The 24,668-nt window shown below is 39.3% G+C and overlaps 1 protein-coding gene across 3 annotated transcripts in view; it reads right to left on the bottom strand.

Annotated features, from left to right (window-relative positions):
• The window catches only part of TMEM131 (transmembrane protein 131), a 138,404-nt gene that overhangs the window by 22,770 nt on the left and 90,966 nt on the right, over window positions 1-24,668 (bottom strand). For all 3 annotated transcript variants that reach the window (XM_064481886.1, XM_064481887.1, XM_031441147.2), the window contains exons 12-28: window positions 22,889-22,997; window positions 19,889-19,997; window positions 18,898-19,051; window positions 18,636-18,806; window positions 17,474-17,584; window positions 17,250-17,384; window positions 14,684-14,788; window positions 13,303-13,389; window positions 9,823-9,975; window positions 9,647-9,722; window positions 9,325-9,442; window positions 7,312-7,450; window positions 7,089-7,198; window positions 6,577-6,643; window positions 1,748-1,899; window positions 1,207-1,349; window positions 583-769 (exon numbers count right to left, since the gene is read on the bottom strand). In XM_064481886.1, the coding sequence (XP_064337956.1) occupies window positions 583-769; window positions 1,207-1,349; window positions 1,748-1,899; window positions 6,577-6,643; window positions 7,089-7,198; window positions 7,312-7,450; window positions 9,325-9,442; window positions 9,647-9,722; window positions 9,823-9,975; window positions 13,303-13,389; window positions 14,684-14,788; window positions 17,250-17,384; window positions 17,474-17,584; window positions 18,636-18,806; window positions 18,898-19,051; window positions 19,889-19,997; window positions 22,889-22,997 (2,126 nt within the window). The remainder of the gene's footprint in view (window positions 1-582; window positions 770-1,206; window positions 1,350-1,747; window positions 1,900-6,576; window positions 6,644-7,088; window positions 7,199-7,311; window positions 7,451-9,324; window positions 9,443-9,646; window positions 9,723-9,822; window positions 9,976-13,302; window positions 13,390-14,683; window positions 14,789-17,249; window positions 17,385-17,473; window positions 17,585-18,635; window positions 18,807-18,897; window positions 19,052-19,888; window positions 19,998-22,888; window positions 22,998-24,668) is intronic.

Genomic DNA, 24,668 nt, shown 5'->3' with positions numbered 1-24,668 from the left:
TTAAGCAAATGTCCACTGAAGATCACAAAATTACCGTTCAGTTAAGGGGACAGAGGTTACATTTTATTACATAAACTTTATAACAAGTTGTCAGCTGTTACAACAGGCTGCAACTATTGCCGATGCAGGTAATAAAGCTGTCTTCTGACCAAAGTTTGGAGAAAGGTCTTTATCCACAGATGTTTTCATTTGATTTTTTTTCACTTTATCTTTGGTTATTTCTTCATATCTTTGTTTTCAAAATTGTGAAACTCTATCTCCAGAGTGAATCAGATAGTCTTCAAAACCAGTTTCAGTTATTTTCAGGGTTGTGACTGACCGTGGGCTCAGTCACAGTGGCAGGGCAGACCCTGAGTCACACACGTGCTGTTTCTCCATGGTGTGCAGTTTCTCTAAACTTTGGTCAGAAGACAGTTTTATTGCCTACGTCAGCAATAGGTGCAGCCTGTTTTAACAGTATGAAACCTATCTTAGCACAGAGTTTGACAGCTGTAGTATAAAAAGTTAATGAGAAGTTATCTTACGAGAAAATGATCTCATTATCTTCTGAGATAGCTCATTATCTTAAGAGAAAATACTTACAGTATGATGATGTCTTTAGAAGCATTGGCGCTTAGTGTAAACTCTTGACAATTAACAACTTTGAAGCCATAGCCCTCGCACGAGTACCCACTGACTTCAATGGTTTCTATGTGAATTTGAAGTTGTCCTGTGTTCTCTACTTTAAATGTTCTTTTCAATGTGAAATTTGGTTCTCTTAGTTTCAAACCTGAAGGAAAAAAGTGAGTTAAGTGTAAACTCTTGCCGTCCTGTGCGTCAGGTCCAAGCGATTATAATACACTCTTCAGGAATGCATGCCAGAGATTATGAACTGGCTCCTTAGGCCACAGAGATCAGCCATGACCCAGATTTCATCAGGAAGCACTCCACGTTGTTAAGTCATCTTTGATGGCACATGTTTAATTATGCCTTATTTTTCACAGAGTAAATTATCTACAGTGTGCAATGAATATTAACACTTCAAATCTTTTAAGATCCAAACCAAACAACTCTGAAAGCAAGTCAGGGTGTTCCCTTAAAAGATTAAGGAACCATCACTAACATACCCATGTGTACACACAGAGATACTGCTCTTTTTTTTGGAATTATTTACTGTTGGAAACAAATGCTGAAATTTGTGCCCTTGGATCCATTAGGAATACTCACTATCTGTACAGTCTTTTAATAATGCTTCTGTGATTTTAAAGCGTAAGGAACTTCCTGGACCCGGAAGCTTGCCTGCCACCCTCAAGTTCTCGGTTGTTCCTTGTCCCTGGACCATCACAGCATCCATCACAGTCAGGTTATTTCTACGTAAGAACAAGAATCGCAGATTTTCCTTCCATTAAATATGCACAATATTTTAGCCTGTAGTTTTTACTGTTACTTCATAAACCACATAGAAATTAATACACTAAATTTAAAAGTAAAACATTTACATGTCAAACATTTAAAAATACTTATAGAGAAGAGCAAGAATTTTTCACTTTTAAGAGTCACACATGGTACAATAAGACGCTATTCAGGTCTCAGCTAAGAACATAATCACAATGGTATGCTTCATCAGGTGTGGTGTATGCACATGTATTTTGGACAAAATGAATACCCTATTTCATAAATTAGACATGCAAACTAACATTGAAACAAATCAAGTAAGGACTCTATATAAGTATTAAAAATCAACCCACACTTAAATCACAGAACATACCTGATTATGATTAGGGAAGAAACAGTTCTGTTGTGAACTGGAGTAAACTTTACTTTGACGGACTTCTTTTCTCCGGGTTTTAAAATTAGGTTTAAAATTAAATTTCGGGAGAGGCCCTCTGTAAATCCCGTGGAACTCTGCAGTGGATGAGCCTTGAATCATTGGGGAAACAAACAGGGGTCATTAGTATACTCTCTGGAAGAATGTTTTCCCTTTCACTCCATTCATAGCCCAGGATTAGTTCCTCAAATTGATTAACCAGATGCAGAATTCTCCCCCTCATGGCCGAGACACTGGAGAGCTGGCAAGCAGAGCTGGACCACCGGGGACGACATTTCATGTTCTGCATTAAGTCCCCAGAGGGGCTTTGTTCTCCAGGTCACCAAAGTCTTCGTGCTTGTACTAAGCACTTGTTTTCCCATATAGATCTTCTTATTTTTAACTTTCAAAATTTTGCAAAACACACACACAGAAAGGGACACAGACCTAACAGACGAGTGGCTCAGCACAAAGCAAACAGCTGTGGAAGTGACACCCAGCTCCCCACGGTCCTCGCGATGCCAGCCCACCCAGTCACCGCCCTCCTGCTCTACCCCTCGGAAGGGCAGCAGCTGGCGGGTCTTAAGGTTGCAGCGTACTTTTTTACTCGCAAAAATATCTCCAATTCATATCAATCTATCTTTGAATTTCATTTTGAAAGCTAAGCCCATAATTATTGTTTCATAAATACTTCATCATTTAAGTTCAAAAATAGCTTAGTTGAATGACCAAAATATGACTTTCTGACAGTCATAGATAAGATTAAAAATTTGTTTTCTTATTTTAAAAAAATCATAGTTCATATATAAGATTATATCGTTTGATTTCAAGCAACATTAAGGTTAAACTTTTTAAAGGAAGAGTCAGTAACATTTGGGTCTAAATGTCCATGGCTCTGCAGGGCTCTGCTAACAAGTGGAAGGAGAGTGAGTTTTGCATGATTTTCTACTCCACGTGGCAGAGTTAGGGTTAATATATTCAGATCTATTTACTTGCATTAGCATGACTCTACAAACGTAACTTCAAAGTCAACAGACTTAGTGAAGCACACTACTTTTTAACTCTCCCTTCTAAAGGCAAATTTTTTTTTCTTACATCGAAAATTCTTCTCTGTCAATGTCTACATGTTCGATTGCTCCCAAACGGTTGGTAAACAAGTTTCTTTTTAAATAAACAGTTCTGAGTAATTGATAGACACTTTATATGCTATACATATATTCCCTCCAAATAACTAATTTAAGCTCTGATGACTCGGAAAACACTTTAGGATGTTCTAATGCCCCAGGGGTATCACTAAGGCCCTCAATAATTCTATGTCGTTTTTGTAATGGTGGTTCTTAAAGGGTGATTCATGGACCCCTGGGAATCTCAGAGGTCTTTTCAGGTGTCAAAACTATGTTTCTAACACTGGCAGATGCTCTTTGCACCTTTTTCGCTGTGCTGACATCAGCACTGATGGTCAGCAAAAGCAATGGCGGGTTAAAGTGCTAACCCTTTCACTAGAAGTAAGGCAGTGGGTGTCAAACTGTCTTTGCCACTGTCTTTGCCACTCCTAGCCACTGTCTTTGCCACTGCCATGCACCTGCAGTTAAAAAAAAATTGTTACTGATTAAGCAGTAATAAATATTAATCTTACTAAATCTCAACCCCTGAGCACACGCCTTTTTAATACTGCGTGGCAGAATGGAGGTACATCTTGAAGAGCTAGCATCTGAGATGCCAACCAAACCAGCTCCTTTCTCATGGACACCACTTGTATTTGAAATGATGACTGACAGTCAATATATGGTTATTCACATTGGGTACTGAGTAGACATTTTCACGAAGATTTATTGCATCTGTCCCTTTAAAGAAAACAATTGCAGTATTTGTTTTCACTAGTAAAATCTGAGTGTTTGAGCAAAATTTAGAATTTTGGCCCTGTGAGCTGGAAAGCGTCACAATATTCAGAGAACACCCTGATGAGACTGGCGGTTACAGGGATGAATAAGATTGTCTGTATGATGCAGACTGAGCTGTGTCCACACTTGGAAGCTCTGCATGTCTCAGTGAACCGATTACCTTCCAAACGAGTGATGCACGGTGTTATAATTAACTAAAAAGGCAATTAAGATACTTGTTTCTGCAACTGCATAAATGTGTCAGGTCACGTATTTATCATACATTTCAACTAAGACCATACGTCACAGGGGACTGAATGCGGAAGCAGGCATGAGACTCCATTTGTATATGAAGTCAGAAGGCCATTATGAAGAGCTCTGTAAAAATGTAAAACAATCTATCTTGAAATGTTTTTTTTTTAACATACACCTATTTTTCATTATGTTATCTATCTCAAGTGGAAAGGGTTTATTATTATTTTAAATAAATTAAATCTGCATTTTAAAGATCTCTCAGTTTTAATTTCTAACATGGTAAATACTAATAGAAGTAATCCACACAAACAAGAAACCTCTTTGGAGTCCTTAACAGTTTTTTTATACTGAGATAAAGTAGAAATCCTTAATCATTTTTCAGACTGTATAGGAAATCTGAGACCAAGTATTCTGAGATCCAGTTTTATAGAACTGTAGAGAACTGGTAGAATTTATCCTAAGCTCACCCTAAGACCTCCTCCAGAATTTCTTATTTAGAATAAATTTCTAAGGTCTAGACGACTCTTATTTATCTTTCTAACTCTTACAGTGCCTCCTTCACTGTTTGACATCTTGTAAGTACCACTAAGGACACCGTATTTGGCAAGACAGAAAAGGCAAATACTAGGTCATTTACTTCTTACGAATATTTCCTCCCTCAGAAAAGCACAGTGAAAGGAATTTCTAGTCTCTGAGCTTTCTAGATATCTGGAGTCCAGATAACCTTGAACTTATTATGTTGGCATTTTATAGATGGAAAAAGCAAAGTACAAAAAGATTCCAAGAGAAGGGCATGGACTAGAATATGAGACTCTCTAAATATCAGTCTAGCATCCTACCTGTTACTCAACAGAAAACAAATACAACATTGAAAACTTTCTTACACAAGATTGACTTAAAAATAGACTTATAAACTATTCTATATAGATCTGGTTAACATATGTCTTATAGATTAAAACACAAAGCTATGGGAAAGAACAGAGATATTTCAAGAACTATGAAACATCTGGTTTGGACAGGCTAACCAGTGATTCCTAACCAGCGGTGCCCACGTGTCACGATGGTATGGGCAAGGGCTCTGGACTCTGGGAGAACTGGACTTGAATATGGCCCTGCCATTTATCACAGGTACGAACTCGGGCAAGTTACCTCCTCTCCCTGAGCTTCGTTTTCCCACCACCAACAGAACAAGAGAAATGCGCATCTCTTAGGGTGGTTAGTAATAGCTCAGCCTGCCTGCTGCAATGATTGCATGAAATTGTAAATTTGAATGCTCCTGGCATGATGTTGACACACACCAGGTGCTCGTGAAATATTGAGAAGGGGTCTTCACAATACCCTGAAATGCTGAAAGCTCTCCAGTTGCCTTTCTTTCCTGGCCTGGTTAACCACAGACAGACTCATCCGGTCAACACTCACTGAGGGCTTCCTATGTACCAAGGAACCCATCTAGAGGCTTCCATGTTGTTTGTTTAATCTGTTCAAAAACTTTGTTAAACACAAATTATTAACTTCACGTTACAAGAGAGGAAGCTTAAGTTAGGAAAGGTTTGTTTACTTGGTTGAGGTGACAAAGCTGGTAGGAGCCAACCTCTCTTGATCCAAGTGGGGAGCAGCAAAGCCAATGAGGCAGGAAGGCATCCTGGGGCCACCTGACACTGGGACCCATGCTCCACAAAGGAGCCCACAGCAAGGAGAGGAAGGAGGCGGTCGTGTACTGTCTCCACCCGAAGTAATTCAGATGACGGAGGATTAACCAGATTCCTACCCTCGGTCATTCAACACTTTTCATATTGTTAATGTGAGAGGAAAACACTATAAACAGAAGACAAGCCCTCAAGTTGCTTATACCCAGATTTGGGAAACCAGGTATCACACATTAAAAAGAAAACAAAACACTAAGTTAACGTGGGTGTAAACGAAGAGTCAGGGAGGATGAGACAGCAAATCAGCGCAGGCTTCACAGCCAGCAGGGTGGGGTGAAGAGGATGCTTAAGGACGGATGAGATGTGGCCGGGCAGGAGGAAGGCCATCAGGGCCAAAAGACTCGGGCCAGTTTGCAGGCGGTTTTAGTTCCAAGTGCTGATTTCCTGTCTGATACATATTCTACATACTCAGTTCTTACATAATCATGAGTGGTTAGTGGCTGCTTAGCCTGGCCCACAGGATACAGAATATCTGGTCTTAGAACAAACCAGTTTATGTATACATTTATTAGTTCAAATGCCAAGTATGGATACAGCCAGATGTGGGTCTGGCATTCATGGAGCTTATAATTTTATTAGAAAGTATCCAAAGTAAAAATTTAAGTGACCAAGCTCAATATTTTGAGGCTTAATAAAAATTAATTATGACCAGTATATGCCTCATCTGCATATCCTCAGAGGTTCTGGCAGCCATTAGTGTAAACCCTCATGGGCTTACAGCTTGACGTCCACAAACAGGACCTTCTACACAGCGTGCCGCATGGCGATCTAAGTCCCACCCCTTCCTCCCAGGTTTTGTGCCTCTAAAATAATTACTGGACTGCTCTGACTTCTTCAGGAACTTGCCCTTCAGCCAATTTGAGGGCAGTCCACACGCTTCTGTCACATCTGCACTGGTCGTATCACACAGAACTATTTCTTTGGAACAGAATGAGGTTTGAATACTTACACCGTTTCTGAAGACTTGGAATTCTAGTGTTCTTAAATCTATCTTTGCCACTTTACTCAAGTTAAACCTGAAATTAAAAAAATGTACGTATGTTTCTTTGGAGACAGCATCACAGCAAGGGGTCATAGAGTGATTATCAAGGCTGTGCTTATCTTTTGCAGATTCTGAGATCAATATTATCAGATTGACAGCTTTCAAAAAATAGCTACAACTTATAGTTAATATTCTGGTCACTTTTTAAAACTAAAATATTTGAAAGGTTCTGCTTCTCTTTAAAATATTTTAGGAAGGAGTTCTCCATTACTTTTTCTTGTCTTAAACGGAAAGCTTTTCTAGACGCTTAATACAGTATCAATCTCTCTTCCCAGAACCTTCTCTAAACTTTAGTTACACATCCGTAATTTCTCTAAGCCAAATCTATTACTGTAAGGGCTGCAATACAGTTTTCAATGTGTAACATAATAATTCCCTGTTCATATGGAAACAGTGTGATAATCTGAAGCAATGCTTACCTTGATATTAACTTATCAACAAAGACAGAAGGGTTGGAATACAAAGCCAGAGGAATAAACTGAACGTAGACGGGGACGTCGGCAGGATTTTCTAAAGTAATCTCTTCTTCCTTAAGCAAAGTAAAGACACAGCAAGTGAAAGATCTCCACAGTTAAACATAAGAGCAGCTACTTCATAGCCCTTGATGGGTTTCCCCAAACCAACATCACTTGGGATACTTACTGAGGAGCAGTTGGTGTTGGTGAGCGGGAACCTCACGTGCCGTGGGGAGCTGAGGACGGACGGCCAGGAGAGCTCGGCGGTGATTTTGGAGAGTATGTTTTTTTGAAGGTCTGTGTTTACTTCAAATAGAGCGCTCAGTCTAGAGAAAACAATTTGTAAGTCACTGTATCAAGATGAAATACTTGACTTTTCTGAAGGTAGGAAATTCTATTAGGCTTGTGTGCTTGAGAAATTTTATTCTGGCCTTGGATAAACACAGGTTTATTATTTGCTCCAATATTTTACTACGCTTTCCACAGAGACATGGAGGAAAATGTCTCTATTTTGGCACAAACTGCTGCCACATCTAAGACTGATCACCTTGGGCTGCCCTCGTACTGAATACACCTGGGCAAAGGCAGATGGATACAGACATGACGTTACAGGGTCCTGCAGGGTCTTGCATGGTTAGTGGGAAGACCCAGGCACCAGGAGCAGGCAGACAGTTTCAGGAGAACTCCTGAGAAGTCAGTGCACTGCTTGGCATATGGCTTTTTTCCCACTTGAGGTAAGAGACAACACAAAATCCTGATTCACAATGAAGACATCAGTTGAAGAGGTAATACAGGTGAGGGTTTTGTGCAGATTATATGTAAAGGAAAGAGCAATATTCAGGTCCTCGTTTGAATATTTCCCTACTTATGAGTTTGTAAGCCAGCTGTTTGGAACTCAGAACACATTCCCTAAGGAAACAATATTATAAATGGGGCTAAGGTCCCTGGACCCAAACACTGAGGCCTATTTTATCCCACAACACTCCTGAATATGACACCCTAATACTGCCTAGTGTACCGGTTTTATAAGACTAGTAACAAATTCTCTGTGACATGCACATCAACAAGGTAACACAAAGGCAGGGAGAATGCCACATTCACTGCGCAACTGGGACATGGTGGCAGAGGGCAGGTAGGGAGGCTGGGTCTTTAGTGGTGGAATGCTGGCCTCACGGAGAGGAAGGCTTGAGGGGGGGGTGGTTTCGGAGGGTGGGAGGTGGAGAAGTTCCCTGGCAGGTGAGCCTAGGGCAGCACTACAAGTTATTTATCCATAATTGGATGTCAGAGTTTGGAGACTACCTGTAAATTGTAATGTCCGTTATGGAAACGTAGGGGCCCAAGTTGTGTTTTAATTAGTGTTCTCTTAGTGAGTTCTAATGAAGTCTCTGCACTAATTTTAACCATTTTAAAGTTAAATTTTAATTCTCTTTTGCCTTAAGAAAACTTCTCGCAGACAACACTTCAGATAAACAGAAGCCTGCAGATTTAATTGTTAACGGCTTGAAAAAGTCCCAGTACTATAAACTGGAGTATCTCGATCACAGTGACAAATACATTTCAAATCAGCCGATGGAGAGCAGTTTTCAGCAGCTGTCACAGCTTCATCAGTCAAATGCTCTTCCGAATACAGAGAAAGTGCTGCCGCGTAAGTGTGTCTTTGCTTGTGACCCAGGTGCAGTACTGATTTGTCATCAGGACATTTTCTACCTGCCAGAGACACATGGCTGGGCCCGTGTGACCTGGGCCCCACGCACCCTAGCTGCTCAGCGCTGGGAAAGGGAGGAGGCAGTTCTCACAAGGAGCAGAGACGCTTCTCCTACTGTGAGGTTAAACCTAGAAGGCGGTTTCCTTGCCTTTAACAGAGCTCAGTGGTAGGCAGAAACTTTCTTTCTTATGCAAATGGCTGTATCTAAGGTGAACACTGAAGTCATCCTACTTAAGGACAACTTCATATAGTTTCTTTGACCTTACAGAAGCATCTAAACACCGGGAAAAAAGACAAAAATGGTAGTGTGCATCCTTCTGAGAAATACACAATTACAATGGCAATTCAAGATGCCTCATTATAATTTGCTGAAGACTAGGCATATTTTCTTAGCTCTACAAAAGTAAAATCACCTAACATAAGGATAACTTTAGAAAGTCATGTTTCAAACTGGTAAAGATGGCCAAAACACTTACACAGAGCAGAACCACTTACCTGTGACCTGAATTTTCCTTTATTCCCGCCCATCCTTTGAACAGGCTTTGATGCAGATCCCAGTCAGCATCCCACATGTCTTCCTGCATGGCTACCCCAGGCTGCACTTTGGGTTCAGCTAAAACAAGGAGACATGTGGTACAACATACTCAGCCCCTCCAATGATTTCTACAGCATCAGGAGACAGGGATGGACTTTAAAAGTGGCAGCCTTTCATTAAAGAGTATTTTGAGAGGTTTGGCAAAAAAAAAAAAAAAAAAAAAAAAGGGTATTTTGGGGAGGAAGTGGAGGGCTTGAGAGAGAGAAGGGCAAGATAACTTACATTTGGACAGAAAAGGCAAGCCAACATAGCAGTGATCCCCACACTGCAGTCCAGGATCAAAATAAATGTTTGCAATCTATAAAGAGTGACAGGAGAACCGTGAATCCCAAATCCACAGACGGTCACGAGCACAAAATAGTAACGGATGGGAATTCTCAACTATAACATTTTCAAACCTTTGATTTTTTTCCTGGTTCCAAGTCTTCCTTATTGCCTCGTAATCGTTTGTAGTAAAATCGTACATCTTCTGACAAAGATCGTATTTGTTGTATCTTTACCTTCTGTGAGAAGGAATTCATAATATTTAAACTTTGATGAACTATCTTCCCCTGAAGGAAGAAACAAAACAAAATATTTGTAATGGTTGAATTTTCTTAAGAACACACATTTTACAGCTGACAGACATACTTCTACGAAATCAAAGTTCAAACATATTTAGAATCTTCAAAAGTTGATACTACATTTGTACTCAGCCTTCCCATATGTATATATTTTGTTGTTGTTGTTGTTGTTGTTGGTTTTATGGCCTGTTACAGAGAAATTAGCAGGACAAATCTCTGTAATTTTATAAAAATGAATTAAATTAAAAGTCTTCACATGCTAACAAAGGTACAGAGAGTTTTGGACAAAGGAAATGGTCACTGTCAGTTAAGCAGGTTTGTTTATACCAAAGCCAGGTTGCCTTAAAAGTGTTCAAATTCAGGATGAAATAATTGAACTCTAAAATCCAAAGCTAAACAAGACCAAAAAAATCAGATTTATTCTCCTTAGAGAAAAGTATTTTCTTTATAAAAGAAAAATACCATTTGTTCCAAAGAGAAATTAGACATCTTTTAAAAATATAGGTTATCAAGTACCATATTAAAACAGCATACAGATGAAGTCATTATATCACCAATGATTGCTTTTATCAGCTACATGCCTCTCCCTATGACGGTACCAAATTTTAAGTCAATCATATTTATTTAAAATTGTATGCATTAACAAGAATTATATTATAATCTTTTACTTTCTTTCGTTTGAATACAGAATTTCATCTTCTTATAACCTGACTCCTAGCCATCTGAAGAAGTCTCTAAAATGATTAGACCGACTGGTCTAATATTTGGTATTAAAAGACACAGACATTAAGAGAACGCACAGTAATAAGAGTTGAGTGGTGCAGACTATCACTCATCACTGTCAGTCTAACCAGAGTAAAACACAGCAGAAAGTCGTCGCGGGGTGATGGGACGAACATGGGAGCAGAAAGCAGAGGCCCACCTGGCCTCTAACCAGCTGCGTCCTCCTGGCAGTGACCTGGCCCTCATGCTCCTGTCATAACTACTTCTCTGGTGTCCATGTCTTGTCTCTCAGGGGTGTGGGGGGGATCAACAGAGGTAACAGATACAAAAGTTCATTTTATAGTGGTATTCAAATATGAAGTATTAAACTGTGACTTATATGAAACGTTTATTCTGAAGTATTGTTTTCACTCCTTAGCTCTAGTATTCTCTACCTGATAACAGATTTTACAGAATTTGGTAAATGTTATGGGCTGAATGCTTGAGTGCTCCCCAAAACACCTATGTTGAAATCCTAACCCTCAAAGTGATGGTATTAGGAGGCAGGGCCTATGGGAGATGAGCAGGTCATGAGAGAGGAGCCCTCATGAATGGGATTAGTGCCCTTAAAAGAAGAGAACTACGAGCTTGCTGGCCCTCTCTGCTCCTTGGCTGTGTGAGGATGTGAGAAGATGCCCCTCTGCAAACTGAGGACGTGGGCCCCCACCATGCACCACACCTACCAGTGCCTTGGCTGTGGAGTTCCCAGCTCACAGGGAAATAAATGTCTGCTGTGTAAGCCACCCAATCTATGGCAATTTGTTACAGCAGCCCAACTAAGACAGTAACATCAAGTCAATCTGTAGTTTCCAAGCAAACATCTGGTCCTGTAAGCCACCTGAAGATACCTGAAAGCTTAATCTGAAGTACTTCAAAACCAACACCTTGTTTTTATAGCTGCTTTATCATTTACTCTATCCACCAGCTTTTCACTATGTCAACTACTGAATTATTCCCTTCCAGGACTTATGCAGTGATGAAGGAAATCATGGATTGAAAAGGCAACTGAAGTAAGAAGGTTCTTTTGGACAAATGGAGTCAAGAGTTCTGTATAGTCATTGTGAAGCAGAATGACATGAAGACAAAGATTTAATTAAGATCCAAACTTAAGTGTGCTGAACCTGTTCATTCAAATTTGTATTTGTAAGGAGTTAAATTTTGAATTTATGTTTTACTCTATGTAGCATTAAGATCTTGCAATGCACTGTTTCTCTTAACCCACCAGGCCTCCCGACACAGGCTCAGAGACACTTTTACATCTGCCCTGACGTGCCCTGAACTGAACTGCATCATCTTTCTGCAAAACGCCACTTCCCGGTTTCCCCGTTTCTCTCCCTGTTCTCCAGGCTCAAACTCTAAGTCATATTTTTGAGTCCTCTACCTGCTACCCACGCCTGCTTCGGTTAGTACGAGCTCCTCAGGATACTCGGGGCCGCTGCAAATGACTCGTCTGAAATGTCTCATCTGTGTTCGCTTTTTCATCAATCTGCCCCTTTATCCACTCATTATCTATGAAATATCTGCTAGTAGGGGTAAAAGATCCCTCATCCCTTTCCCACTGGATCTCAGGGTCTCGCTGGGGAGACCAATACTTAGGGCAATACTTACAGCACAATGTGAGGCTTGCTGCAAGAGAGGTCATTTCAAATCGTTCCAGGATCACACAGGAAATAACTAGTACTGCCTAGGGGAGTCAAGGAATCTCCGGAGGAGATGACAGTGGAATCGGATCTTGAAAGAGGTGTAGGAGTTCTTGGAGGCAGGAGCGGAGGAAGGGCAGACTAACAGCAAAGGTGTGGAGGTATGAAAGGGACTCATGCCTCTGCCAATGCCCTAAGCTCAAACCTGCCTCCACACTCCTCAGGTGGCCTCTGGCCAGTCTCCAGGTGGCCTCTGGCCAGTCTCCGGGTGGCCTCCGGGCACTCGCATAAGCGTCCTGTATTTCCTTCTGCCAGAGTGTCAGTCTTTAAAGCTCAGCTCTGATGATGTCAAGCCTCTTCTCAAAAACTTTAGATTTTCATGGACTTAAATGCATTTAATGTTTATCACGCTATCACTCCAAGGTACCTTTCCATTTTCTTTCTTGAAACGCCCCTGCATTCTGGCAAAACCAGACAATTCACTACCCCCTAAAGCCATCTCAGACTTACAGCCTGTGTCTTTATTCATGTTGATCGGTCCCTGGGCCCTGAATGTGAGTTCTCGCCACCCCATATCTATCCCCACCAGAGGTTCCAAGCCAAGTCACCTGGCACCTCTGCCAATTAGAAATGTATTTTCTTCACTTTATTTTTACACCTCTTAGGGCAATGTCCACACCCTGCTTTACACCTACGAATCACAGGTGATTTCTCATTCTAGATTGAAAACTTTTTGAGAGAAGGGACTATTCTTCAATCCTTTTTGTATTTCCAAAGGATCTGGCACAGTGTCTTTCCTTAAAAGAAGCAATTAATAAAGAATAACTGACTTGATTGTTGAAGTCTAGGGACACAGAGGTAAAGGCAAGGGAAAAAAAAAACTAGCAAGAAGACTACAAATTAATCGTCTTACTGGAAAGGAAGGTGGAAGAACCATATGCTTTGGGAAGCAAGTCAGAGAGCCCACTGCGATCACAGCCTTCACGGGAATCGTTAGGATCTGTGGAGTGAAGAAGCAAACCATGAAGAAATGAGTGTTTAAGTCTGAGATCGACCTTGATAGTTATTGCATTATTTGGGGGGATTAAAACAAGCAATCTTGGAACTTACATTACCATTAATCAACTCATAAGAAAAATTAAAATCATCTGTGGATACTGTCTAAAATCTATCCATGTACCACTCAAAATGCAAAAATACAGTAAATTTCCAAGCACGTCTCATGATTCACTGAAAACATAGTAAACAAGACCTAACAATGGGGAAGGAACGAAGAACAGATTCTTCATTATATACGTTACTTTGAAGATTATTCATTTAAAAAGGAAATTCAAATTGTACTCCTAAAACAACGTATGGAAAGTCCAGCAAGTTCTAAAGTTACAAAGCTCTCTTTTTTGGTACATAGCAATAAATTAACATCAACCTAATTTAAAAAAATGAGTTGAACAGTCTAGCTTTTCAATCTTACCTCACATTGTTTGCAACTCAAAGACACTTCTCTAAGATAGGAAACGAACTTATTTCTATCAAGAGTGATAAACATGGGTTCCTCACTTTTGGAGGTAATTCATTTGACATACTCCCAGCAAATCATTTATTATTAAATGACCAATTCTGTTTATTCTGAATTAGTTTCTTTCATGTCGGGGTTGTATATGCTGAAAACAGGCAGGAAAATAAGGGTAGCAACTTGCTGACTTCAGCAGTGCTCAACTTCCTAAAGAGCTTGGAAATATTAGATCAAAATATTTAGGTTTGGCAGAAATGAATCCCTTTAAAATCTCATTGAACACAACATGTCAAATCCCACAAAGAGTCTTTAAGAAGCTCCAACATTTTCTCTTTTCTCCTTGACTCAGAACGACACATGTAAATACAATCATGAGAACTCAAATTAAGATGTGACTTCCTGACTGTATCTTCCTTTTTGGAAATGTTACACAGGATATTTATGACTGCAGAAAGAAAGACAGCTATCCCAGGAATTTCAGACAGGGTCTGTGCAATGCTCTAACCATCTGTAAAGCAGGTTTCTAACAGCAATTCTAAATGTGCCAAACACAGTTTTCTGAAGTTGTTTTTAGTCAAAAGATTTAGGTTTTTATCAGAAAACTAATGAGCTAATGAACATCAATATTCTGAAAACTATTCTCAAAAGCTCAGTTTTTAAGGCATCAAAGCGGTAAACTGTAACTTAGTGAGTAAACGTAGTTCTCTGTTTTTATAAAAACAGAAAAGGCCTGAATTACATAGAAAAACTCCATGGACACAAATCCCCATGAAGTCCTTACCTCGTAGTCTGTTGTGATCTGTATGGCTCCGTCATGAATCCCTTCTAGTTTTTTTGCAGTAAGTTTGACTCTGAACACTGCAAAATAGCCTGAAGCTAATATTACCTGTATGTAGCAGAAATGACATCGTTCATTAGCCTGGCTAGTTGAAGTTTTCTATTAAAAAGAAAAGGCAGCTACAGTGATAAACTGACTTCAAAATCCTGACCTATACCAGTGTGACGCTGAAGTATCATGTCATCATGCACAAATACCTCAACATAATGCCCATCCTGGATGTGTATCCACATACTCATTCCACGGGCCACTGAGAAAACTGGTTCCCTGGGGAACAGTCGGATTCCCAGCTGCTAAGCTGGAGAAGGGTGTGGTCCTCACACCCCAACCAGGTACCGTGTGGTCAAAGAGGGTACGGGCTGGAGCAGAGGGACACAGCCTCCTATTGACCCCTCAGTCACATTAGGGCAGACGTATGTACAAATTCGGTTCTGCTTCAAGTTCCAAATTTAACTCTGTTAAGTTAGTAGTCACGTCTTCAGACCCGCTGAGACTGGGTCATATGAAAACATCAGAAATCATGGAAAGAAGGAAGAGTTAAGCAGTAAAAATTTGAAATTAAGACGAACATGGACCTTACTTGTTTTCTCCAGCATTTGCTGATGTTTCTGGCATTGACTCTTTTCAGTCGTGAAATTTCCAAAAAAACCATGAAATTCATTTTGTAAGGTTGTGCTTCAGTTATTAGTAGTTATAATTTACCCAGAATTCACATCTACCTCAAAATAACAAATGCCGATATACCAACATACTCACTTTCCCCTTTCCAGAAGCATTTCTATGTTGGTTTTGTGCAATTCTAATTGTCTCCATCAAGACTCTAAGCACCCAAGTCAGAACATGGGGATGTAGAGCACAGAGAGTTGTTGGTATTGTATGTTTCATAAGGAACAGGATGCTAATTTAGCTCATAGATTTGTCTTTTCGGAAAACAGTTGAAAGTTTAGGCATTACAAACTTAAAGAAAAACACATTTTTGGAGTTGCTATTTTGAAGTTGGCAACTCACTAAAACTTCCTATTTTTAGTAAGAGTTCTAACAATGATCTCATCTTTCGGTCCCTTATTTTTATATTCATATAGTTTTATATAAAAGCTAATTCTAAAAACCTAAATTGTCAAGCAGGCTTTATGTTATTGAGTGGATCTATCAAATTTAAATAATAAGTATTTAATACGAGGAAATGATCCAGATGCCTCAAATTATCAATTTATAACATCTTATTAAAAAACAGTACACTTCAACCATCTGGGATTATACATGCATATGATTTTACTCTAACTTCACTGCTGAAAGGAACACATTAATGGCTGGTCTATTAACCTCTTTCAGCATTCGATTTGTATTAAAAATAAAATCTCAGATGGAGTGACCAATACTACTTTTCACGGGCATACCTCTTTTTGTTGTAAAAGGAGGCTTTATTTATGAATCAAATTTATAACATTATAAATTATTAAAATGTAAACACCATATACCCAACACCTGACGACGTAGCTTGAACACCACACAACTGCAACAGACTATACATTCCTTAGTGCCGTTTCCCACTTTTTCATACATCCTTTTCCAAATTTCCACACACAATCATACTTACAATTTTTTATTTGCTTCAATAGTCAATCATAAAATCATGATTTATGTGTTTGCGGCTGTTTCCAGTTACGTGGAATTGTTAATAACGCTACGACTATCATCTGCATTCTCACAGCTGTCGGCTCTTTAAATTGCTTCCATGGGAAGAATTTCCAGGAGTGGCAGACACCGCCAAACTGAGCCTCAGAAAAACCGTTTTAGGGGGCCCTTCCAGTACAAACTGTTAAACCGATTTTTATAACCTATGGGGCTCCTTGAAAGCATCTGTGTCAAAGATCTCTGTGAATAAGGACATTTGTTTTTCCTTTTGTAAAACTGCCTCAAGAAGGTCTGTCCTAACCTATAGGTGAGACACATCATGCTCCTGTGAAGTCACACAAAGTGACTCTTGTTAGCTCTGTTCCGAGGAGGTACCTAACTCGCTAGTGGGGAAGGCTTAGACCGATGGATTCACCTTCTCCTGTTTCATGCTCTTACGTGACCGACTGTACATAGTTATATAAGACAGAGTAAAAGCACCCGGGGAGACCCACAGAGGGTCAAAGAGAAGGTGTGGGGCTCACTGAGATTCTCTCCTAGTCAGTACGGAGACCTGGCCGGAAATACCACTGTGTAAGTGAGAACGCTTTCTACCAACGTGCGGGGCTCTCTCTTTTGCCAAGTGAATTCAGTGAACACAGGGCTGGTTTAGTACCTATGGGAACGTCTCCTGTGATGACACCTGTGTTACTCAACTCCTTTGGGCTTCAAGGGCCCTCATCGTAAAAGGAGGGGTTGAAGAAGATCACCTAGAAGGTCCTTTCAACATAAAACAGCCAGTGCTATTACGAATCTCATAAAAATATTACGAGGAATATCCTTGAGGTTTACACATACATCTAAGTTTAAGCAAACAATCAAAGAGTTTACTTACTGAGGACTGGTCTGATAAAGAGGACTTTTCTAACTCTGGAAGGCTGGAGATTATTGTAGTTCTGTTGCCTCTTTCAGTAGCTACGAGTTCTATTGATAAACCATCTCCTATGATGTGCCAACTTTTTATAGCCAACTTCAAAAACAGAAAGAGACGAAAGTGATTATTGCAGTGCTAGCATAAATTCCTTCAATGTGACAAAATAAAAACAGATTTTTTTTTACCTCTATTGGATTGCTGTTTATAATTGCAAATAAAATATTACTTGCTTCTGTAGCACTCAGAATGCCGAAATCTATGAAACGTTCTTCTATTTTGGGGGGTAATACAAAGTACTGGAAAGATAAAAAAGGGACTAGATTAAATGTAAAGTCACACTTATATGAAAGAATTATCAAGAAAAAGCAACTATGTTAAGATGTACTAAGGTTTGCATATTTTATGTATATACACACATATATAATAGATGACTAAGAACTTCGCACAGTGGAAATGTTTCGAGTAGTCAGGAATGAGGACACGCCTGGCCTCTACTGAGCAGCTAGCTCTCTGCTGACGGCACATGAAAGCAGCAGGAAGCTAGAGTACTAGGAGAGGTTCAGGGGGGACCTAGGGAATTAGGCAGAAAGTCCCTGGTCTCAGCAAATAACATGCATTCATGAAAGCAGCTACAAATCAGCGATCATTTAAGCAAAAGAAATGAAGAAGGAATGGTATAATATTGAAGGTCCCTCTGGCTCTAAAACTCTCATTGATGCTCGTTTTCTGAAAAACTACATTTCTACATGTTTTCTCTTTCTTTTTGTCTTTCCTATCAGTTTTATTTCTTACCTAAACTTCTTTCATTGATTACTCTAAGGACAGCTTAGCTAGGATTTTATTTTGGGGGGGGGGCTTATTTTCTGCAGTAGAAAGATCTTTATTTCCTTTTGTGCCGTATTTAGATTACCGTTCCAACTGTGTCTTTCCCACCTACCTTCCTCTTTATTATCTGGTTCTTTCTTCATCCTGAAATTTCCTGGGATGGTCATCTCCCTGCATAGTTTCCTTTTTACCCCCTTGTCTTTTTTTCCTGCTTATTATTTTTCTTCCATTTCGTTCATTTTTAGCTTCCCCATGACTATAACAGTTTAAAAGCAAAACCAAGAGAAAGTACCACACGGGAAAGAGCTAAACGGACACTGTAACTAGGGGGATTCAACTGTATCATGAGGAGGGGTGAAAATCAGTTATCTTGTCACTACTGACTAGGGAGGAATTAGAATCACCTGTAAAGCACAGAAAACAGCAAAATTTAAGAGTGTGCGACAAGACTGCCTAATAATAGCTGAAAACACAAGAGATGGGCAGGGAGTTTAAATGTGGAAAGGTAGATAACATACTTACATCTAAAAAGCCTGTATATACCCGCACAGGTAAATGAAACTTAGAAGCATTGGTAATAAGTAAGATATTATTATCTATGTGCATGGATGACGTGGATGGCATAAAAAACAGAGTAAAAATATATCCTGATTCATTTGGAAGAATTAAGACTGGTTTGCTGAAGTTGTGAACCTGGAAATGACGGGAGAGAAAAACACAGGACGTCAGCATCGTCTGGTTGGTAGATCAGTAAAATGAAAAGTATGGGGGTTCCCGGACATACTTTAAACATTGTTTTGGCTTCTTCTGGTAGTAACACATCATGAATGAGGATCGCAAAACTGAAAGTGTTAGTAAGGGAGATTGGCCTTTCCACAGGATCAGCAGGACTGTCTCGGATGTGAAATAATGTTGCAGCATGATCAAATCCCAAATAACTATTTGAAAAAAACAAAAACAAAATAAATCATTTTTTATTTCCATGTGTTAATTTAAAATCCAAGTTCTTTTGCTGTGAGTAATAATTTACGTTTAGCATTAAGGATTGTCATTAGAGAATTGAAAGTATAAATATTTTAGTGACTGACCACATGATTTAAAGCAAAATTTAGCTTGCAAAATACTAAAGTGTAATATAAAGAACTATTCACCACTGCATCACATATAATCAAAGAATTAGAATCAGGGATGTATTAACAAAAAAAAAGTTTTAAGCTACTTAAAAAAAATCATGTTTATCATTCAACTGCAACCAGCTTTGTTAAAATCAGTCTCTACCAAGTTGGATATTAAACTATTAAACTATTGCTGGTTAAAGTATAATCAGAAAACAAACTATATATTACTGCCCATCTATAAAAAGCTGTAACTCTAGAACAGCGTTTAACAACATAAAGGAATATAAATGATTTTGTTTCAAGTGATATATATGTCAATACTGAGCCATAGCCACTCTCATGTTACAAAAGGAATTATAGAAAGGAAATGATTCATTTTTCTACTGTATTATGGAATCATTAAGACTTAAATAATATGTAAGCCCTAATCATATCATCCCATTTATCTTTTTCTTCTAAAAAAAAAGTTAAAAAAACCCCACAAACCCCTAATACAGGAGATTTTTCTCTTTTATAGTTGAAGTTGTTTTTCTCAACACTAATTCCATGGAGTTTATGTGAATTTGGCTACTACTTTTGCTAAGGTCAATTAGTAGGAAAACAGAATTTACTGATTAGTAAAAAGTTATACAAAGTTTATTTTAAAGAGAAACTCACCCATCTAAAACCTCTGCTTGATATGGTATTTCAAGTTTAGAATAACTCTTTTCTTTTGCTTTAACAGTTATCTTCCCAGAAAACTGAGATGGTTTTTTCGCTTTTGATGCTGAAAGGAAGCATAAAAAATAATCTGTCACCTTTTGCTACCAAAATGTTTACACAGAGTATTAGAGTGACTATGTGAGGATTGACAAAATCTTAAACAGAAAGCTGGGCTTTCAAACTGGCAAACAGAATACTTCTACAACATTTTAAGTCAAATACCACAGTTTTCAGAGAAAAAATGAAAGATATTTTAATTTTCCTGCGATGAGATAAACAGGTAAGGAATTAGCAAATGGACACAACTTAGGAGGGAAAAACACTGTGTCTGAGCTACACCTCTGGAGCCATGGGCTTTGGCTTCACTTGCAGCAGGGTTTCTCAAGCTTGGCACCATGAAAGTCTCAGGCCAGGTAAATTCTCTGCTGGGGGTGGGAGGGCTGTCCTGTGCAGCCAGGATGTTTAGCAGCATCCGGGGCTTCTGCTTGCTAGGTATCAGCCATGACAACCAAAAGTGTCTGGAGACATTTCCAAATGTCCCCTGAGAGGCAAAACTGCGCCCCTCCCCCCACATCCCCATCCCCCACATTAAGAACTGCTGGTTTACAGCTGTATTAAGAAATAACATTCCTTGTGTGGCCAGAGTCTTGCTATAAATAGCAGTAAAGCAGCATGGTGCAAGAAATGTTAAGAGTTACGAGCTCTGACTTATTATTATTAGCCAACCCTAACTCATAGTGTCAGAGGAGCCACACACCCTCACCCTCCCTTGCCATCATACTGTCCTCACAGACGAAGTAAAACCTTTACATTTTGTAGCACTTGTGAACAATTCCATCTGGATTTACAGAAATAGATTCAGTAGGATCCAATCTGGGTACCCATTAGATGCTCCTTTCACAGCAAATAAAGAAGCTGTTTATCTTTACCCTCTTTAAAGTACTTCAGGAACACTTCCACTTATGAGAAGAATTTATATGTAAGTTCTGCAAATGTGTGTTATACAACTGTAGCACAAAAAAGAACAACAAAAAAATGGTATGACATCTAGTTTGTGGCTATGTACAGACGGTGTGAATTCAGATTTTTAAAACTCCCATTAAGCCTCATTCCTTCCTACTTACTGTATGTATAGCCATTTCTGGATGCTTTTATTTTTTCGCTATTTATTCTGACATAAGGCTGATCATAAGGAACATAATTTAGAAGCTGCACAGTATCTTGTCATGTTATATTTTAACAAATAAAGTGGTCAAAGACCTCAAGAAAATTCAGTTAAAAAACAAAGATTAGTGCCCTGACTGATGAGACAGATGCTTGCTTGGTAAGTGAATATCATGGAGTTAATTAATATATATGGTGCACTCTGAAAAACGTAAAAGTTAAGTAAAACATACATTTCCTGACTGATTTTCACAGCAATCTCAGTGGCATTTTGAATTGGAATCTGGGGTGAGGGTGGGGAGGTGGGAGCTGGTGGGATTTTCCCATGACACTAAAAACCACTTGTAAGAAATGTAGCACTTGCTTTAAAAGACACTTTCCCTTTGTCTTAAATTTTACATAATTTCTTTAAGAAATACTTCTAGAGTCTATGATCTCGGAAGAACCACCATTACTGACATGAATTTACCACAGGAGAAAGTCACCAGTCTGTCAGCACAGGAGCTGGAGGAGAAGAGTGTGGGAGAACCACCCAGCACAGCTGCCCAGGGTGTACCCCCCACTCCCTGGTTTATCAGCAGGATGGGTCCTATATGTTCTTGGGGTTAGAAATGATGACTGGTCACTCTCTTTCTTGGTGAGGGAACAGAATGGACCTGCTCACACTGATACTGACGCTGGTGGTCACGACTGTTACCTTAGCAACATGGAAGACAATAAATCGGAATGTGGAAATAACTGTGGCATCAAACTGTCTACAATACTGATTATTTCTTGACAGCTGGATCATGAAAACATGCCATCTATTTAGTCTTGACTTGATTGGGAGTCTTCTCTGAGCTCATGGGAGGAACAGTGTGCTGGCAGCCAGCCTGTGCAGTGGCTCCAGATTTTCCCCAGAACTCGCATGTGTGTGCAGTAAGTAAACACAGATGCTCTCACAAACCCCGTGTGACACCCAGTGGGTCACTCAGTGACCAGATATTCTCTTCTGATGAGAAGCTTAGCTGTAAGATAGTCCACATGAGCAAAGATGGCTTTACCATGAAGTCAAAGTCTAAGCTTAAGGGCTCCTCACTTGAATGTGCCCTTATGAGAAACGCCCCATTTGGAGGTTCAGTTTTCATTAAACTTAATTACATGTACAACGCAGTTAGACGGTCCTAAAAACACTATTTAAAAAGTTTTATGCCCACAAATTCAGTAAATGTTCTAGCAAAGTAGACAAAACTGAATAAATACATGGAATTAACATATGTTAAAGTCTGGGTCAATATTTCAAGAGTCAAAATACACAATATACATGTTTGAAATAACAGTCATCTAATTTGAGAATTCTATCACAAAGGCTGTTATTTTAGTTTAGGTAGGACGGCCTGTCTTGTTTATAAAACCCAATACATACCAATGTTACACAAAGTACTTTATTTCTGCTCTTAAATTCAAACACTTCTGAAATTCAATTATCACTCAATTATAAAAATTAATAACTAATGACTTCATAATTAAGGCAAAGCATAATGTATACGTGTGAAAGAGCCCAGATTACAACAATTTAATTCCAATCCTGATGTATTTGTTAACTGTAATTCAGGTTTATGAAGTTATATTTTCTTTATGAAACAATCAAATAAGAGTTCATGATGGTTTACAAGAAAGCCCAACCTAACCAGTAACATAGAATCTGACTGTAAAATGATCTGTGTTTCTATATAAAGATGTCAATGTAGATGCCTTCTAATTTATCAAAATAAGACCATTCTATTAGAGAGAAAAAAGTTGAATACTTACCATCAAAACTAATACTTGCAACCTTGGTGTATTTACTTTCTGAAGCTTTTAAAGTAATTGGTTTAAAGTGTACTGTTATAGCATCATTTTGTGGTGTAGGTCGAACACTCTGCAAAGAGAAAAATTTACGCAGCATTATTTTAGTCTAATTGTTCAGTTTACACTGAAAAGTGTACTGGGAAAGTCAAGCAGAATCAAAATTTGAAAAGTTTAACTTTATGTAGTCTCTTTAATTGAAGCAGGCCAAACTGGTAAAACCTCAAATTAATTTCATTAGACTATCTTTATGAAATAAAATGATGACCAGCAGAAAAATGTATGATAGACAAGTGAACTCAAAAAAATCTCAAGACAAACTAGTACCGTGGATATGATTACATAAAACAGGAAAAAAAGGTTATTTTTTAAATGAATGCCTAATCCGTATATAAGAAGAGACATGAAGATGTACGGTGGGGTCCCTTTTAAAGAAACCGACAACACTAAATATAATGTTGACTCCATGAAGACAAAGGGTGCACATATATGGGAGCTGGTGCCCCTTTGCCAAAGCAGTTTTGCAGACCCCATTTCTAATGGTGTTTGCTCTGCTGGGTGAGGCTGTGCGAGCGATGCCTGCTGCTGGGAAGGGGTGAACAGTGAGGCGGACCGCAGGGTCATGCAATCTGGAAGAGGTCAGATCGCTTTCCACTCAAAAAATCTCTCTGTATTCAAATAATGAAAAAATAATTAAAACCTTGTACTTTTTGAGCAAACTTAAAAGACAAATAATACTTAAGTGCAGTTAGTTTTTAATGATTATCCTCACTGACACAAAGCATTATTCATTGGAAGGGATGTTAAGAACACCAACTTCCCTCCCTGTTTTCCATGTGAAGGGCACCTTGCAATACAGAGTGATGTTTCAATAGCTAGGCATCAAGAGGTAGACATGGAAGCCAGGTGTCCTGACTTGGTCCAGGGCTCGTCACCTGGCATCCTATTTGCCCAAATATTTATTAATGAAAATGATGGTTTCGTACACAAATCCTGATCAGGAGTATCCCTTTAGAATTCAATTTGGATCTTACTTTGGTTTCAAAATGCTTCTGGGGTTTTTGCTGATTTTCAGAGGTTTTATAAACTTGTTGTCAAAGCCTGGGGTTTCCCATAGAAGGGAACACTCATCAGGCAAGCCCGCTAACAGGGGCGCAGAGCCCCACAAGTCACCAGATTCTCCTCTCAGCTCCACACACACCTTTTCTGCTCATTTGTAAAGGTGGAATCTGACTAAACAGAACAAAGGACAGTCCTCTGAAGGCACAAGAAGCATCCTAGAAGAGTATGCTGGAAAACTGTCTCTGGCACCGAGTTTGCAATCACAGAGGACAGAGCTGGTTGTGTACACAGTGATGGCAGACACTGCTTCTGAGCCCATCAGCAAGCACCGCCCTTCCCACTGCTGGTGGCCGCGGCTGCTGGCCTGCCTTTACTGGATCAGGGGATGACGGCCCTCAGGACGGCCCTGCTTCTCTGCTGGGAACCTTCCCTGCCTTAGCTCTTGGCCTCAGACCCTCTCAGCGTTTTAACTCTTTTATTTTTCTCCCTTTTTCTTTGAGACTCCTCAGTTGCTTTGGAATCTCTAACCAGGGCTGAGATTCAATGTATTTATCATCAATAAGCCTGTTAACTAATAGCAATCATTTAAAGTAAGAATGTCTTCACTCCTTGAAGGGTATATATGTACATATGTATGCACGCATGCATGCATGTATGTATATGTGTGTCTAACAATAAAACA

Source organism: Camelus dromedarius, chromosome 33, assembly GCF_036321535.1.
Source record: "Camelus dromedarius isolate mCamDro1 chromosome 33, mCamDro1.pat, whole genome shotgun sequence".
In the NCBI taxonomy this organism is placed as follows: Eukaryota; Metazoa; Chordata; class Mammalia; order Artiodactyla; family Camelidae; genus Camelus; species Camelus dromedarius.
The sequence above is the reverse complement of the archived record's forward strand: the minus strand, read 5'-3'. Positions and strand labels throughout refer to the sequence as shown.